Source organism: Esox lucius, chromosome 12, assembly GCF_011004845.1.
Source record: "Esox lucius isolate fEsoLuc1 chromosome 12, fEsoLuc1.pri, whole genome shotgun sequence".
Classification (NCBI taxonomy): domain Eukaryota; kingdom Metazoa; phylum Chordata; class Actinopteri; order Esociformes; family Esocidae; genus Esox; species Esox lucius.
Window position 1 is genome coordinate 9,039,768 of NC_047580.1, and position 18,260 is coordinate 9,058,027.

The 18,260-nt window shown below is 42.8% G+C and overlaps 1 protein-coding gene across 3 annotated transcripts in view; it reads right to left on the reverse strand.

The window, feature by feature from the left end:
• Positions 1-1,384: 1,384 nt before the first annotated feature.
• The window catches only part of LOC105028997 (prickle-like protein 2), a 56,997-nt gene continuing 40,121 nt past the window's right edge, over positions 1,385-18,260 (reverse strand). For all 3 annotated transcript variants that reach the window (XM_020051392.2, XM_010902100.3, XM_020051393.2), the window contains 8 exons: positions 17,609-17,813; positions 9,538-9,651; positions 9,165-9,302; positions 8,580-8,783; positions 6,224-6,410; positions 4,779-4,933; positions 3,883-4,666; positions 1,385-3,780 (listed from right to left, as the gene is read on the reverse strand). In XM_020051392.2, coding sequence (XP_019906951.2) covers positions 2,813-3,780; positions 3,883-4,666; positions 4,779-4,933; positions 6,224-6,410; positions 8,580-8,783; positions 9,165-9,302; positions 9,538-9,651; positions 17,609-17,740 — 2,682 coding nt within the window. In that variant the 5' untranslated portion in view covers positions 17,741-17,813 and the 3' untranslated portion in view covers positions 1,385-2,812. The remainder of the gene's footprint in view (positions 3,781-3,882; positions 4,667-4,778; positions 4,934-6,223; positions 6,411-8,579; positions 8,784-9,164; positions 9,303-9,537; positions 9,652-17,608; positions 17,814-18,260) is intronic.

Below are 18,260 nucleotides of genomic sequence, written 5' to 3' on the forward strand. Positions count from 1 at the left end.
AAAATAAATGGAGGTGTTGTTGTGCTAGGTAATGATGCAGTCTTCAGGTGTGACAAGATTATTGCTCCCCTTGTTAATTCAACCCAATGAATGGGTTTGTTTGGTTCAGGTGTCTCTTTATCCTTCTCTTTGGTAATCAATCAGGCCTGATTTGGGCCAGGCCTAGCATGTAAATCTAAGTTAGGCCCCTTGCCTTCAGATGAACTTGTCCACTCATAGCCAGAAACCACTAGTCGTTAAGAGCATGGTTGTTTGTCTCGGGTTAACCAGAAAGAACATGGATGTTTGTCTCAGGTTAACCAAAAAGAACATGATCCTTGAGTTCTGAAACAATTTTCTATAGATGAATAATTCAAAAGTAGAACATAGGGGGCAACGTGGGCCCTGTTATATCTGGTGAAGTCCAAACACTACATTCCCCATGAAGAACTAAATACCAAAGGTCTGGTAGAGTGGTGGCAGTTGAGCATGTTCTGAATGCAATAGCAGAGTGCTGTATATTTTAGTACATTTGTTATGAAAAATTTAAATGTTCTTCTGGATCATTTACTGTTACAGAAATTCAAATGGGACATGCTTTAAATTGTGCTAATCAACATGTGACACCAATATAATGAAATAGCGGTTACATTGACTTGGAATCAAAACCATTATAGTCCTAGTATGAACCATGTTATATATACAATTTCCTTGCTATATGAACCATGTAATATGATCTTGCTTGTACAGTACCATCCAATCGTTTGGACACAGCTATTCTGGCTTTTTCTTTAGTTTTAATATTTTGCACATTGTAGAATAGTAGTAAAGCTTTTTGAGAGAATGCAAAGTTGTCATCGAGGCAAAGGGTGGCTTCTTTGAAGAAGGTTAAATGTGAATGTAATTTGATTGGTTTTTGGTTACTACATGATTCCATGTGTTATTTAAAATTTTTCTGTCTTCGCTATTATTGTGGGTTTCCTGATTCTGTGTGTTGACTAAAGGTCCCCTGGCCCTTATTATAAGAGGAGGGTGTTAACCTCTGTGTCATGACTAAATTCCAAACCTGGATGTATTTCTGTCTTGGCCTTTTGAGGTGGATGAGGTGAGCTTCCCCCATACTATGTTAAGCACATTTTCTAAATAAGGCGTTATACAAGTAAAAATAGAAAAGCTCAATCTGAGCTAAAGTTGTTTAGTGTTATTGTAATTATTAGCCAAAATGTTATGTATAACACTAGTGTTGGGAGCGATGTCAAGACAGGCCAGGTAACAATCAACCCAATGTATTTAGAACCAACCCCAGAAATCAGGAACAGGGAACATTACACAGTTAGAATATAATGGCCTTTTAAACATGATTATTATTAATGTTGTTTTAAAAAGAAGACATGACATTTTCACAGTTAATTAAAATCCACTTTAATACTGATGACACGACATCAACAAATGAACATGCAAGCCTTTTCTATCTCTACACCATGTTATACAAATAATGATTCTGTAGTTACAAAATATATAAATATTTAGGACCATTATGTACAGAACATTTACATTACTACATCCAACTTAAATAACATTTTTTACTGTTATATACATTCAACAGGTATTATTATAATTTGTATTATGAATCTAGCAGTGGCGTTATAACGTCGAAAAACAAAGCATGGCGCAGGGGATAACGGGACCATACGAGACTTTACTGTGCCTGAATGGCCAAGGAGCAGAGGCTAAAGCTGTCCTTGGGAAGCGCAGAGAGAAGAGCTGAGCATGGCAGTAGGCTGTGTAGTGCCCAACGCAGGCTGTGGTCGCGTATCGACAGGCTATTTCATATAGGGTGATAACACATTCGATTAGCCAACTGTCCTGTCAGATCCATCAGCTCTTGGTTTCCACTGAGGTAAACGACAAAACATTATGGAATCTAGCACACATCATCCACAATGACGCTGCCAGCTGGACTGATTTTGGAGGGCAACGATGGGTGCCAAGCAGTTTTTGGTACTCTTCAGTAAGTAAAGGAGGGATTATGAGTCATTGGCTGGTCAATGGAATGAGAAGCTCCGCTCTTGTGGTTTTCCAAGGTCCCGGAAATACATAAGCATTTTGGAGCTCTTGGAGTTGTGTACTAATATTTCTTTGAAACAGAGCTGTTTGGGAGGGTTCATTAAACTTTACAGACATGGTGAATTTATACCCTCTATTTCAAGACAGAAAACTATTCCAGCATGAATTGCAACTATTTGCTGTACTAATTTATGCCTTGTTGACATAATGAACATCATGCATGCATAAAATCGGATTCCTATAAATGTTTAACTGGTTTGAAAAGACGGCTGCTAAATTTACTATGGCAGTAAAATTTTATGAATATGTCCCATGTTTTTGGAATGACCGCAAGATCATAGAAGGGTCTCACACATGCGTTCTCTCTCTCACTCTCACTCTCACACACAGGCATACACACACGTGCATACACACATACAGTTATTATTTACCATAACCTTTCTCTGGCTATATATAGCAAAACGATTGTAATATTTGTGTCAATGGTTAGTCACCTGACTCCATGTCAGTCATTGTAAACACTGAAGTTGTGTAAGTCCACTGCAGGCTTCCTGTTCTGATTAGATCATACTGTGTAGGTGCACACAAATACCCCCCCACTCTTTGTAGAGTCAGTTGTGTAACAAACACATCAAATATATATAGGCCTCTCTCTCTCTCTCGCTGACAGATACTGTTTTCCATTCTCTCTCACCCTCCCACTCCCTCTCCTTTCTTTCTGGCTTTCCCTCATTCTCTCCGTCCCTCCCTCCCACTCTCTCTTTCTCTATGAGATGGTGCAGTTCTTGCTCTTCCTCCTCTGGCGCATGTGTAGCTGTCCGTGCAGCTGCCCGTGACTTCCTCCGTGTACGGGTCCGTGGTGGGCCGCCATCCCCGTGGGACTGTATCTGTGCCGCAGCTCCTCGTTGTTGAGGTAGCGCAGCTGTACGGGCCTGGGAATGGGCTCGCCCAGGAAGTAGCCCTCGTCTTCTTCGGACTCGGAGGATGAGGAGCAGCTGGAGCACCAGGGATCGGCCCCGTCCCCGTACCCGTCTCCGGCCAAATACGGCCCCCCGAGGCCCAAAGGCTGCATCCCCCCGCTCCCTGCCGCGTTGTGCAGGGTGAGGTCCGAGGTGGTCCGTGGGCAGGGCCGATAAGGCTGCTGTCTGTAACCGCCCATGCCCCCCGCCTCGAACAGGTCCCGCGTGCGGCCGGTGGGGAAGCGGTCGTAGTCCTCCTGAACGCGACGGTGCGGCGGTTCCATCACGTGCCGGTCGGCCGCCAGGTGCAGAGCGTTGTCGGAGCGGGAGCGTCGGGAGCGCCGGTGATGGTGGCGGCCGCTGCTCCGCCGGTTGCCGTTTCCGTCGCTGGTGCGGTGCTTGCGTCGCCGCGGTTGCGTGGGCTGCTGCTGCGGGACGGGCTCCGGGAGGTTCGGACGACGGCGTGGGGTCCTCTCACTCATGGGGGTCATGCGGAGGTTACCACTGCTCCCCATCAGGCCAATGCGACCTTTACCCTCAAAGGCCAGGGGCTGGGGGGTGTCCCAGTATCCCAGCGGGTAGCCCAAATGCACAGGGGCATTCAGGTTCCCGTAAGGTCGAGAAGAGGTCAGGGACTCAGAGCTGTGGAACTGGACGGCGGAACCAACAATGTTGCTCTTCTCAGACACATTCATCCCAGAGTCCTTACTTAGGTCCGGCATAGAGAACCGAGACAGATGCTCCTGACGCTTACTGACCCCATCCAGAGAGTTACCTAGGACAGATACAGACTGGTTATTTATAAATACATAGGAGGTGAAATCCTCTTCACAACTCTTATCTAACGTCTGTCTCCTGAACCCTGTTGATACAGTACCTGTGGCATTGGACATGGTCAGAGAATCCATGGATCCCCGGGGGGTTTGTTCCAGCGGGGTGAGGGGCTCCGTGAAGCTCATGCCGTTGCTCATGGCGTTCCTCGTCCTGGTCAGCGGCGGTCTGCCATCCCTCTGGAAGCCATGCAGGCTGATGCTCCTCTTGTCCGTGAAGCCCTGGCCTTGGCTGGAAGCCTCATTGAAGCTCATCTGGGTCCTCAGCTTGGGTGGCCGGAACTCATCCTGGCTGTGATGGATCCAGTTATCCTGGAAGGACTGGCCCCTCAGTGCCGCCATGGGCGTCCGCTTGGTGTTCCCCTGCTCTTTAGCCCAGGACTCTGGCCTTTTCCCCGGGTTGACAGGACTCTGGGCTGGGGGGTGGGGGTTGTGGGGTTTGGGGCTGTAGCCCTGCCTGGGGTTACATGGGCCCAGGAGCAATGGTGTGGGTGTTGGAGAAGGGTCCCGCTGGCAGCCCTCGTAGGCCGCCTCATAGGCCGGTGGGTAAGGCTCGTCCCGGCTCATCCACACCTGGTTGAGACTAGGGGTGCGACTGGGGGTCCTGCTGGGAGTGCGGCTAGGCGTCTGGCTGGAGCCGAGGCTCAGACGGTCCATCTGGATAGACAGGGGGTCCACCTCGACCGACAGCCGGTCAGGCATGGGCGCTGGCTGGCGGCGCTCCTGCTCGGCATTCCGACGTTCCGGCTTCAGGATCTTGGTGCTGTGGCGGGACTCACGGGAGCGGGCACTCTGGAAGGCCGAGTCGGAGGAGTCAGACTCATCTGGGTCCTGATGAACGGAAATGGATTGGTGTGACGACGTGATAGAATTACATGCAAAATAAATCCACAGGAGAACATGTCCGTGGATGTGTTTGAGTGCTGTATATTTGATCATTCACCTGTCCGGCGCTGCAGGAGCGCGAGCAGTAGATCTGCCCCTGTTTGGGCAGGAAGGGGCGCCCCAGGAGAGAACGCTTACAGCGGGCGCAGCAGAAACACTCCTCTGTGGCGTGCCAGTGTTGCCCGTCGTATGTCATCTGACCCTGGTCGATGCCTAAGGAGAGGATTAGATCCCAGCATTAGAACTGGACAAAAACAAAAAGACTCCTACTAGTTACTAGCAAGACAGTGTCAATGGCGGGATATTAAAAACAGCGTCCAAATGATCACAGACAATTGGACGCTTGATCTAGACTTTGGGCGGAGGAACAGTGCGTATGGTATCAGCACTGTCAACATCCAGCTGACTCGCTGAAACCCATTATCTACAGAGGGAGACCGTTATACCTCTCAGTAATGAGGAGCCAAGCACACGGTCTCTGATGAGACCAGTCCTAGCTAAGATACACGAGGCTGCAACCTATTTTAAGGATATTTACTGGAAGGAGAAAAAGTAAAACACAGCACCAACACTTTGTGTTATTTCCCAGAGGAAGATTGATACTGTGATAGTACAATGACAAAAATACATTTATTGAAAACCCTCCCCCTGAGCCAAAGAAACGAATCATCTTCCACAGGCTCCATCTGGACACAACATGGCGTCCTCTGGGTCTGAATGGTTCACAGTTTCCCGCTGTCTAACTGGATTCTGGGAAGCAAATAATACCACCTTCATTTCCCTAGCCAGCCGTGTCTTAGCACAGCTGTGTGCTGCACAAAGAAGGTTTTAAATTCTCTGTTCTGCTATTGACTTAGAACTGCTATTGCAATGACCATCACAGTGACTGCTGTAATCATTTTCAGATTCTGTATATGCTTTAGTCATGAATGCTTTAGAATATTGATTTCTATCTGAGATTATATGACTATTCTCTGTTAATGACCACAGTTGCCTGGGATGAATTTTCTTAGAGGAAAAACACATCAATAGAGATATGAGTTGAAAAAGAGAGGAAGACAGAAATACAGAGAGTAAGAGAGAGACAGTGTGCGGGAACAACCATATCATAGAGAGAAGCTGGACAACAGGGGGCGGGATTCTTGCAAAGAGAGACAGAGACTACAGGAGAGAACAAGAATAAATGGTAAAAACCAAGAATGGATATAATAAATAAATTAAATGTTTTTATTTTTTTGTATAAAACACATCAGATATTTTCAGAGATATGAACCAGTATTGTATGGAGATCAAGAAAATGTGAGCAAACACAAGAAAAAAAGGGAAGACAGAAAAACCTGAAATGAATGAAGGCACATTTAGAAGACTAGAATTTTTACCTTATTGATTATTTAACTGTATTTCCTGTCATGTATAAACATACAATCCGATCAGTAGAATAAGGTGAGGAGTGCAGTAATAATTAAGATTCAGGAACCTTCTTGAATTTTTTTTTTTTTTTACCTATGTGTTCACCACAGGCGTCACAGTACTCTGCGTACAGGGACTCAAAGCAGTTGCAGCAGTGTGGACGTCCATCTTTCATGATGTACCGCTGGCCACCCAGCGGAGCCTCACATTCATAGCAGCAGAAGTGCTTCATGTGCCAGTGTCTGCCCTCCGCCTCTGTGCATTCATCCGCAAAGATAATCTAAAGCAAAGACAAGCCACACAAACATCAGCAAAGATAATCTAAAGCAAAGACAAGCCACACAAAAATCTGCAAAGATAATCTAAAGCAAAGACAAGCCACACAATCGTCAGCAAATATAATCTAAAGCAAAGACAAGCCACACAAAAATCAGCAAAGATAATTTAAAGCAAAGACAAGCCACACAATCATCAGCAAAGATAATCTAAAGCAAAGACAAGCCACACAAAAATCAGCAAAGATAATCTAAAGCATAGAGACCAGAGGTTATTAAAGAACACAGCTGCTTGCATCAATGATGGGGTGCCGTCAGCACACCCAATACACCACCATTAGGATTTTGATGTAATTGAAACCATTTTCAATAATGTTTTCCTTTTTGAATTTCTTAATTTATTGGTGCCGCTTTTTATATACAGTAGCACTGTACTGTAAACTCTAGTTTGAACAATGTTGCCCCTACAAGCCAATGATTCTTCCTTTCCAACATTGCCCCCATTTGGCCAAATTGAACAAATCTTCATCCCTGAGCATGTGCACCACATTTCATCACTGCTAGGCAAACAGAGCAAGACATAAATTACAAAAATGAAGCAAAAACATGAAAGAATGAATATCGTAATCTGACTTTCAAGTATTTTTCCCCCTAATCAGACAAGATTTTCAATTATTCAAGATATATTTTAATCTAGCTTTCCTTATGCCAGTAAACTGAATATATTAATTACATTAATCCGATAATATTCCAGGCGATTACAATAGATCAAATATTATTGACCAAATTCATAGCTACTGCTTTTTGACTTTGTGGATAAATATCAAGTGAGGTTTAGATGGATCCTTCAGTGCCAGTGGAATAGTTCTACAGTCCGTCATGGCAGACTTGTTGGGTCTTTGAGGTGATCCATTTCATTACTTGGTATGAGTTGTGTAATGGGGCATGGTCTCTCAGAGTTATCAATTGTTTGTCATAGTGCCACTATGTGGCCAATTGGTCTACCACAAAGTTGCCCTGTTTTTGGCCTCACCGTCTTACAAGAATATGCATAGAAAACAAAGAAAAGTGCTGGGAGAATAATAATAATAATAAATTGGAAGTATAACCATAGCTTTACTGAGCTCCACAGGCACACGGGTGTGCCAGAATTAGGTTATCTTTTTCTATTACCTATAGTTTCATGTGTGTTTGTGCCAATATAAGCCATTCATCTACTGCATTTATATGTTTTTGCAAAGATGTTTTTTTGCAGAGGTAGAGTGGCGGAACAGACAGAAGTCACAAAAATGTCTGTAAATATATATATTTTTTTTAATTGCTCTGATACACAGCCATAGCTACAGACAAATTTGTTCAGAATCATTAGTGACAGTTGTCTTGTCACATAAATGATCAACATGACAAAATAGTTGGAGCTACAAACATAAGTATCCCTGTTTGAAACAATGGAGTCTCTGGAAGTTAAGCTTGAGAGTAGCCATTGAAAAGGGAAAATACCCTTCATTAGGTCCACTTACAAATACATTTCTTTAAAAGGTGGAAATAATAATAAAAAATGCAATATGCAGTAGAGTCTTTGGAACAAGGAGGTGGTTGTGGTTTTGCTTTAATACACCCACATGCTGATCTAGAAATGTACATAGAAATAAGCAATGCATAACAACAGTGCGTAACAACCAATTTTTTGTGTAATACCCTTTTATGCAAAACACAACTACAAGCACTTTCATTTTAATCTCAAATCCTTGAGCTACATAGGTCCGACAACTGCATATCAAATCATATTAACTTTGCACTAACAGGAATCTAGAAGAAAAGGAATGCATTGGACCTTATACGCTGTACCTTCTATGCCAGAGAACACAACATAAAACCATTGGCTGCCAGAGGCACCAAACTAAGACACACTGTGACTGAGTACACACACCTTAGTCTAAGTCTTACACACACCTTAGTCTAAGTCTTACACACACCTTAGTCTAAGTCTTACACACACCTTAGTCTAAGTCTTACACACACCTTAGTCTAAGTCTTACACACACCTTAGCATTAGAAGTAACACTCAAACGTTTTCAAAACCGGATAACCGGATAATCCGAAGAAGGCCTGAAGAGACTCCTCCTTAAACCCTGCCCCGTCCCCCCACCAGCACCTATGCCAGCTGGGCTCACCTCATCGCAGGCACAGCAGCGGGGCTTGAGCCTTTCTGCGTGGTGCCGGCCGCAGTAGATCTTCCCTTCCTGGTGGAAGTAGATGAGGTCCACCAGGAGCTCCTCGCACATGTTGCACACGAAGCAGTGAGGGTGCCACACTAGGCCATGGCCCACCCGGGACGCAAACACCACGATGTCGCCCCCATTTATCTGCCCCCCGCACTGAGAGACCGACAGAGAGAGTCAAAGAGACAAACAGTCAGAGAGACAGGCAGTAAGATTAATGGACAGAAAGTAGGGGGGAGAGATCAATGGTATTAATAACCCAATCAATGTAAATGTGAAGTGTCGGATTTCATTCATTCTACAGTTAATCCTAATGATTCGAACATCAAACAGAAAAACAAGGCGAGGGAATACAGAGCATCTCAATTCTACACGATCAGGGACGGCGTCGGAAGCTGACTAGATTTTCCAACCATTAGATTAGCAGTAGCCACGATGTACTCCAATTTACATCATGTCTTGCTGGATCCCACTAGGCACCTGAGCTTCCCAGTTTCCGTGGTGTGACATCTGTGTCGGCCGCAGGAGTGGGCCTACCTGTTCACAAATGGCCCCACTGATGGACAGCGGGAAAGGGCGAACACTGCCTCGGCCCAAGTTGTCTCTCTTCCTCTGGTTGCTGAAGAGCTTGAGCTCCCTCTTCTCCTCGTCGTCCAGCGTGTTGCAGTATCGGACCTAAAGGCCAGACCAACAGAGTGAGTCATCGGCCATATCAGCCATATCAACGACATTACACATCGCCGCGGGAATGTTTCAAAGGCCGCCAGAACACGTCCACTGGAATTGGTGTCGGTCACGTGTGAAATACAATCTGTGAACGTTGCTGCTGAACACTTACTCACAGGCTCCCCTCAACAATGCAGCGCACGCAGAGAATAACACAACGAGCTGAGAGAAAGTAATGCGTCACCTCGTTGTCGTGCGGGGGCAGCTGGTGAATCAGCTGTTTGATTCGATGCTTCTCTCCGGGGCTGTTCACATACGGCACCCTGTCCTCTGGTAAAGAATTGTAGTACTGATGCACCTGAGAGGGAACACGATCCAAAACAATCTGGCTTCAGCATCACCCTTCGCTAGGTTCTTAGTTCATCCTTAACCTTCTTTTGTTTATTGTATTTTTTATTTCAGCTTTATTTAACCAGGTAAGCCAACTGAGAAACAGGTAAAATGTATCTGACGACCTGGCCAAATGCCACACTCATGTACACATACAGTGGACATAAAAAGTCTACACACCCCTGTTAAAATGACAGGCTCTTGTGATGTAAAAGCATGAGACAAAGATAAATCATCTTTAATGTGACCTATAACATGAACAATTAAATTGATAAACAAACTGAAATCTTTGAGGGGGAAAAATTACAAATTAAAAAACTCAATAATCTGGTTGCATAAGTGTGTACACCCTCTTATAACTGTGGGTGTGGCTGTGTTCAGAATTAAACAACCACATTCAAACTCATGTTAAATAGAAGTCATTACACACTTGCCCTCATTTAAACTGACTGATTAATCACAAATAAATAAAAACCTGGCATTTTAACAGGGGTGTATAGACTTTTTATATCCACTGTAAATTCAGAGAAAACACTTTATCAAATGAAATAGATGAGATCAAGAAACACAAATAAATGACCCTCTAACAGGTGTGACATACTGTACACTACCGTGCAGAAGTCACTGAGAAATGTCCTGGTTTTCTAAATATTTTTCCCGCCTTTAAAATAACATCAAATTGATCAGAAATACAATGTAGACAGTCTTAATGTGGTAAATGACTTTTGTAGCAGGAAATGGAAGATTTTTAATGGAAAATCTACATAGGCGTACAGGGGCCCATTATCAGCTGCCATCTGTCCTGTGTTCCAATGGCACATTGTGATTGCTAATCCATGTTTATCATTTTAAAAGGCAAATTGAACATTAGACAATCCTTTATGTTAACACCGAAAACTCTTGTACTAATTAAAGAAGCTATAAAACTGGCCTTAGATTAGTTGGGTATCGGGAGCTTCAGCAATTGTGAGTTTGAGTACAGGCTCAAAATGGCCAAAAACAAAGAACTTTCTTATGATATTCATCAGTCTAATCTTCTTTTGAAAAATGAAGGCTATTCCTTTGCGTGAAATTAATAAGAAACTGAAGATCTTGTGCAACTCTGTGTACTACCCCCTACACAGAACAGTGTAACTGGCTCTAGCTAGAATAAAAAGAGGAGTGGGAGGCCCCGGTGCACAGCAAGAGGACAAATACAGTAGAGTGTGTAGTTTGAGAAACAGACGCCTCACAGGTCCTCAACTGGCAGCTTCATTAAATAGTACCCACAAAACACCAGTCTCAACGTCAACAGTGAAGAGGCGACTCTGGGATGCTGGCCTGCTAGGCAGAGTTGCAAAGAAAAAGGCATATCTCAGACTGGCAAATAAAAAGATTATAATGGGCAAAAGAACACACACTGGACAGAGGAAGTCTGGAAAAAAGCCTGGAAAAAAGTGTTATGGACAGACGTTTTGTGGTAGCAGATGTTGCCTTGGAGAGCAATGTTCTTTTCCAACAGCTGACTGATAAAAGCATGTTGCTTTAAATAATTTTTTTATGTTTTAATACGTTTTAAGTTATTGCCTCGCAGTACAGTTTTCCAGCCAGGTATTTGAACCCCGGACCTAATGACAACGGCCAGGGGTCCAATATAAGGAGGAGTGAACTGACTCAGCAAAAGGGCTGCCTGATAAGGTTCAGCTCTAGTAACCCGTGATAGGTCAGGGACCTGCTAGTTCAATCACGATTGCATAATATGTTCACCACTCAACATACACCTGAGCAGTTTGATAAGAATCGGAGGATTGGTTGCGCTGTGCTTTCAAGGAACTATGTCTCAATCTTGCTGTGGGGTTGTTGTGACAAAAGATAAGCGCAAATTGGACATCACAAAATGGAAAATGGGGAACATTTGGGTTAAAACTGTTCAGACTGAGGCCCCTTCTTCTACTTGGGGAAAAAAACTGTATTTATGGTATTTATAACTTCACTGTCGGCTGCAATTAAAGTAATTAGCCCACAGCCATTCAGTCATACTTAATGAGCTAAAATCACTTGATGAAACTGAAGGGAATGTGCCTCATATAATCCTTCTCCCAAATCACACTGAACTGATGGTGAAATTAAAGACGTACCACAGCTAACTTTTCACACACTTGAAGGTGCTACACACGAGTGATCCACTGAATGACTCATATCCCGTAGGCCCCGCGGTTATAACTGTGGGGTAAGCGGGTTTAGGTTCATGCAATATTTTATCTGTAACAATATCTTGCTTCTGAGAGAACTCGGCAATAGATCCCTATGCCTCTAGGCTACATTGAAGCTGCCAGCACGTGCCTTCTCTGTCACTCTGTGAGAAGCTCGATTTAAAATCAACGCATCTAGCTCTTTGTCTTCCATCACCAAAACTATAATTTATGATCAATTGTTTTTGGTTCTTCTATCAGCCTATATAAGCTATAGATAATTAAATAGCTTTTTTGGGGGAAATTGTTTTTTGTCTGTGAAGTAAGCCTATGGGGCAATGCACGCATGAACTGGATTTTACAGTGTGTTTTCTATATTTGAGGCTGTGGGTCGGGTGTGGTTGCTGGCTTCAGAATTTCATTGCATCCATATAGTCGAGGCACTTACAGATGGGTTATTCGGTATTGCAGATGGACACAGGTTTGTATGGATTTCTCCCCATGTGTAAGAAAGATGAATTACCAGAACGTGATGTTTAATTCAAAACAAGCCTTCCCTTCCCCCATTCCATCGACTTTTGTACATCATTTTAAAAGACTGACAAAAACTATTTAGATTCTCACATTCACAATCAGTTTTTGACGCTGATATCCAAATGAGCAGCACAAAAAAATCTAGTCATAATTTCCTATTTTGAAAACAATGCCAGGCCAACAATTCCCCCACCACCTGAACAAAAATGCACTTAACTCTAATTTCGTTGGCATTGACTTTACCAACTAATGGCTTCGATGAAGGGAAGTGTACTTATTATGATTGTCAGATTGGTTTTCCAAGACACCTTAAGAGGAATGCACTTACTGTAGGTCGCTCTGGATAAGCGTCTGCTAAATGACTAAAATGTAAATGTCATATGAGAGAAATCACGTGGATATAATAGCCAATCACAGCACTAGTGGGTTAATAATTGTGTTAAACATCATAAATACACTTTTTCTGCAGATACTGTATATTATGGTTTTACAAAAACAACAACCTGATTGCATAGCTTCAATAAAAGTATGTTTTAGCAGGATATTTATTTGAATATAGATTGGCCTCAGATTAGTGTGAATATAATGTGTGTATAAATTGATTTAAGTCGTGACTTAATTATCTCAAATATCACATGGCTAAACGTGAAAACCTTGAAAACTCTACTGAATTATTTGATGCTTATCAATTACCCACATTTTTATATTTTTACTCTGATTTACTCACAGTCTCCAGAAATTCTGACCATGGCTGGGCTTGATAAGGTCTCCTCGATTTTTATTACTTTGGTAGATTACCAGTGTTCATTTACACAAATAATATTCAACGATTGATCTTCTGAGCTCCTTCAGATGAAAAACAAGGTCTTGGCCAAAGCAAGCAATACTGAATCTCTAGTGGACCGGCAATCTTTCTGTCTACTGAGAAACAGATGTACTGTCTCCATTTAGAACACTAAATCAAGGTTTCTCTGAATGTGCTTGGGATCCTTAAACATTTTGGAAAGGGTTACATTTACTTGGTAACCCAACTTCTCTGAAGGAGAGAACGAGAAAGCCACCATGCCTTTCTGGATGCACCAACTTCTATGGCATTATACCAAGGATTGGCTGGGAGAGCTAACACCAATTGGCTCCGCCTCCGATGCTATATAAGTACGAGCACAGCCCTCTTGCCAAAATTTATAGACAGCAAAAGATGAAAGATTGGGACATCTTGTTCTCTCCTTTAGAGAACCAGGATTACAAAATAATGCTGACGTTCACTTATCAGTCGAGAAATCAATGACACTATATGGTAATATGTATAATTACCAACCAAGCCTGCCCAATAGGGATTAGCTGAAAACCCAGCATACACTAATGCCAGTGAACTATGTAGTGGTATTGCCTGCCAGCATGATATACACTCACCTAAAGGATTATTAGGAACACCATACTAATACTGTGTTTGACCCCCTTTCGCCTTCAGAACTGCCTTAATTCTACGTGGCATTGATTCAACAAGGTGCTGAAAGCATTCTTTAGAAATGTTGGCCTATATTGATAGGATAGCATCTTGTAGTTGATGGAGATTTGTGGGATGCACATCCAGGGCACGAAGCTCCCGTTCCACCACATCCCAAAGATGCTCTATTGGGTGGAGATCTGGTGACTGTGGGGGCCATTTCAGTACAGTGAACTCATTGTCATGTTCAAGAAACCAATTTGAAATGATTCAAGCTTTGTGACATGGTGCATTATCCTGCTGGAAGTAGCCATCAGAGGATGGGTACATGGTGGTCATAAAGGGATGGACATGGTCAGAAACAATGCTCAGGTAGACCGTGGCATTTAAACCATTCCCAATTGGCACTAAGGGGCCTAAAGTGTGCCAAGAAAACATCCCACACACCATTACACCACCACCACCAGCCTGCACAGTGGTAACAAGGCATGATGGATCCATGTTCTCATTCTGTTTACGCCAAATTCTGACTCTACCATCTGAATGTCTCAACAGAAATCGAGACTCATCAGACCAGGCAACATTCTTCCAGTCTTCGACTGTTCAATTTTGGTGAGCTCATGCAAATTGTAGCCTCTTTTTCCTATTTGTAGTGGAGATGAGTGGTACCCGGTGGGGTCTTCTGCTGTTGTAGCCCATCCGCCTCAAGGTTGTGCGGGTTGTGGCTTCACAAATGCTTTGCTGCATACCTCGGTTGTAACGAGTGGTTATTTCAGTCAAAGTTGCTCTTCTATCAGCTTGAATCAGTCGGCCCATTCTCCTCTGACCTCTGGCATCAATAAGGCATTTTCGCCCACAGGACTGCCGCATACTGGATGTTTTTCCCTTTTCACACCATTCTTTGTAAACCCTAGAAATGGTTGTGCGTGAAAATCCCAGTAACTGAGCAGATTGTGAAATACTCAGACCAGCCCGTCTGGCACCAACAACCATGCCACGCTCAAAATTGCTTAAATCACCTTTCTTTCCCATTTTGACATTCAGTTTGGAGTTGAGGAGATTGTCTTGACCAGGACCACACCCCTAAATGCATTGAAGCACCTGTCATGTGATTGGTTGATTAGATAATTGCATTAATGAGAAATTGAACAGGTGTTCCTAATAATCCTTTAGGTGATTTAAGGTCATACAAGGACAGCTGTATCTCCCTGTGGATGTAAAGGGATGGTTTGGGGGCTCAGCGTCATAGTAGGTTCCATCAAGTTTTATTACTTGGGGAAGAGAGGAGAGGGATCCAGAAAGTTCTCTGCTGCACATCTCAGCAGCCTGTCTAGTGAGGGGAGCTACTTGGAGCAACGCCAAACTGCGTCAACGTAACCTGATGGGTCATACACTAGAGCAAACTGTAGAGCAAGGAAGTTGGGTCTGTGTGACGGAGTTAGATGTTAGGGCGTCACAGGCAGAAACGAGAAAGCCTGATAAGTATTAGGGCCTCTAGACTCTCCTATTCATAGTATGTTGATGTTTGAGACAGCTCACGCTCAGCTTTTTCAATTAAAAGAATCAGGCCATCACGGTGCCATGTGTGCAGGCCAAACACTTGGGCACGTGGTGTGTTCTTCAAAAAATACTGTAGAGAATAAAAATGATACTAATTATATAATATAACAAGAGAGTAGTTGCTTTGAGTTGGTGTATTGATATAGCTCATTGGGTGTCCCACTGAATGAGATGAATTGGCATATGGTGATGATGATCATCATATTCCTTGCCTAAGGAAGCTCTGTCTAGGCAATTGTTTTTAGGAATTTCTTTCACGAACCATCCTATAGGATTCTTATTTCCTAGGAAAATCCTGCAAAAAGAAGTAAGTATGGGTAAATCTCATAGGATTGGTTCCTACAAAATAATCCTAAAAAAAAAAGCCCAAAATGATTCATACAGGATTGGTTGCTAAATAGTTTTTTTTTTTAAATAGGGTGGCTAGCATCATAACGTCCACAAATGAGTATATCATAATTCTAGCTTAGTTGGCTTTTTATTTGAGAGAATCCTTGGTTTGAAGAACCCAGTACACTAGGGCTGATCCTTGATACATTTTAGATGGAATTATTAACTCATATTTTGAACCAGAGGAATTTAGCACATGCTTTTACCTAGAATTGCTTACAATAGTGAGTCCACCTGACTAAATTGATCGCACTCGTGACATGGATGGTCCTCATGTATAGATTGTAAACAACAATGGCCCGAAGTCAAAGCCCTGTGAAACTCCCATAATTACAACTCCCACTGTTCCCAACATCATTATTGACCTGGAAAAAGTTTTGCTTTTCATTTCAATGCACCCTATTCATAGTTCAATCTTAAAATGTTTCTTCAATTGGATGTTTGGGCAGGCTCAGAAATCTGATTGATGACCTTTTTACTAATTAATGTGTTTGTTTTTTGGAATATTTGATATTTTGATATGCATTTTCATTTTTGTCATTCTAAAATTCAAGGCTCATCTATTATAGAGATGTTGGTCAAGACAGCCCCCTGTGATGAGAAGGTTAAATAAATAAACAAATGAAGAAAACAGCCATCAAAACAGTAGAGGCTAAACCAAGTTGTGGGCCACAGTCATTGAGGGGCTTGATTGCCTTCATCTCTTGTCAGTTCAAAGAAAGGCCACATCCTCCCTAAGCATCCTTTTGAGATGGCCGACTGGAGAAAATAACTATCATCAGCCTGTCTGTCATCTATTAACAGAGCCAAGGGAGGCAGAGTGAGGGAAGAAAGGGAAAAATAGAGGCAGCATCGCAACACAGCTACCACTTGGAGACAGACAGGAATTTTTACTTAAGCGTGATTGACATGAGAAGAACTACAAAATGACCTTCCTCATCATCTTGTACAGTGTGTTGTTTATGGCTTACAGTAGAAAGATGTTTAAAGTCTTTGCTTATCTCTCTGAGGTTTATGGGGGGCAACATCCAACTCCATACAATTAAATAATTGATTAAGTCTGTTACTTTCATAAGTGAATGTCCTTCAGACAAAGCACATCCACAGATTGTCTTCTAGTTCATCTCCACAGTTTGGTCATGGTACAGTCACTGTTGGCCTTATGTTGGGCTCTGACCTCTTGCTCACGCATTTTATCTTAACATCGACACTTGAGTAACTACTGCACATTTGCTCTTCCATGAAATGTTTGACAGCTCATTTGCTATTCTTGTTGGGTTTGAACCAGACAATCTTGACCGGGGGGATTGTAAAGTAATTAACCATCACTTCTGCTGCTCGTTTACCAATCAATAAATATACCCCTCTTGGATAATTAGGAGAATGACACACACAGCCAAATGAAATTGGATCTCTGTGGCTAATACATTTGAACTTGATTTTCCCAGGTTTTAGCAAGCTGTGGCAGGACACGAGCCAATGGGACCTATTATATGTGGCAGGTGTGATTAGATGAATGTGTTCTGTGAAACGAAACACTAATCTAACCCCAGTTAAAGTGAACTAACGGGAAGTTAGCACATCAGGGATGTATACCTGTTCTATACAGAAACTTTTTATTAGCTAAAGAGTATTTGCCGAAATGTCTGTTTTCCAAATATATAGAAACATTATACAAATACATTCAACATATTTTATTTCCCAATATTTTATACTTCACAATGCATCCTAAAGAAAAGACTATTTAAGTATCTAAGTATAATTTCCCCCAAATAATTGACAGAGGGGTGGAGAGAGCAATAACAGAGGGATGTTTGGCGCACCTGCTCAGGGCTGAGACCAGGGGGCACCCAGGCGTATTCCTCCAGGGCGCAGCCTGAGTCGTCGTCTGAGGTGGAGTTCCGCTGGAAGTCGTACATCAACTTGGTGACACTCTTCTCCATCTCCAGCGACATAGCCCTCACCACATGCTCCTCACTGAGAGACTCAGCAGGGCAACGGGACTTCTTTCACCAGAGAGTAGAGAGACTGAGGAAAGCAGAGAGGGGGAAAAGAGAGAAAGAGAGAAGAGGAGGAGAGAGGGGGAAAAAGAGAAGAGAGGGGATAGAGAGGAAGAAGGAATGAGAGAGAGAGTCATTAGTATTCTAGACTACAGGCTGATGGTGTAGATTCCCCAACGGCATGCGACCAGGCTACAGCAGATACATTATAGCATTTTAAGCAATTTGTTATAAGCAATTATGCATAAATATTGTACAGAGACACACACACAAACGCACACATGCACTGGCTCAGGCTTTAATAAAACTGTCAGACGCACAATATGTTCATGTCATTAGAGTTTTCGGAATGGATGTATATCCCGAACACAGAAAAACGAAAACAACAAATCTAAGTTACATGACCATTTATCAAACATGGCTGAGCCCATAAGACGTTGTTGATCGTACTGGAGAACACAAATAAGGATAAGCA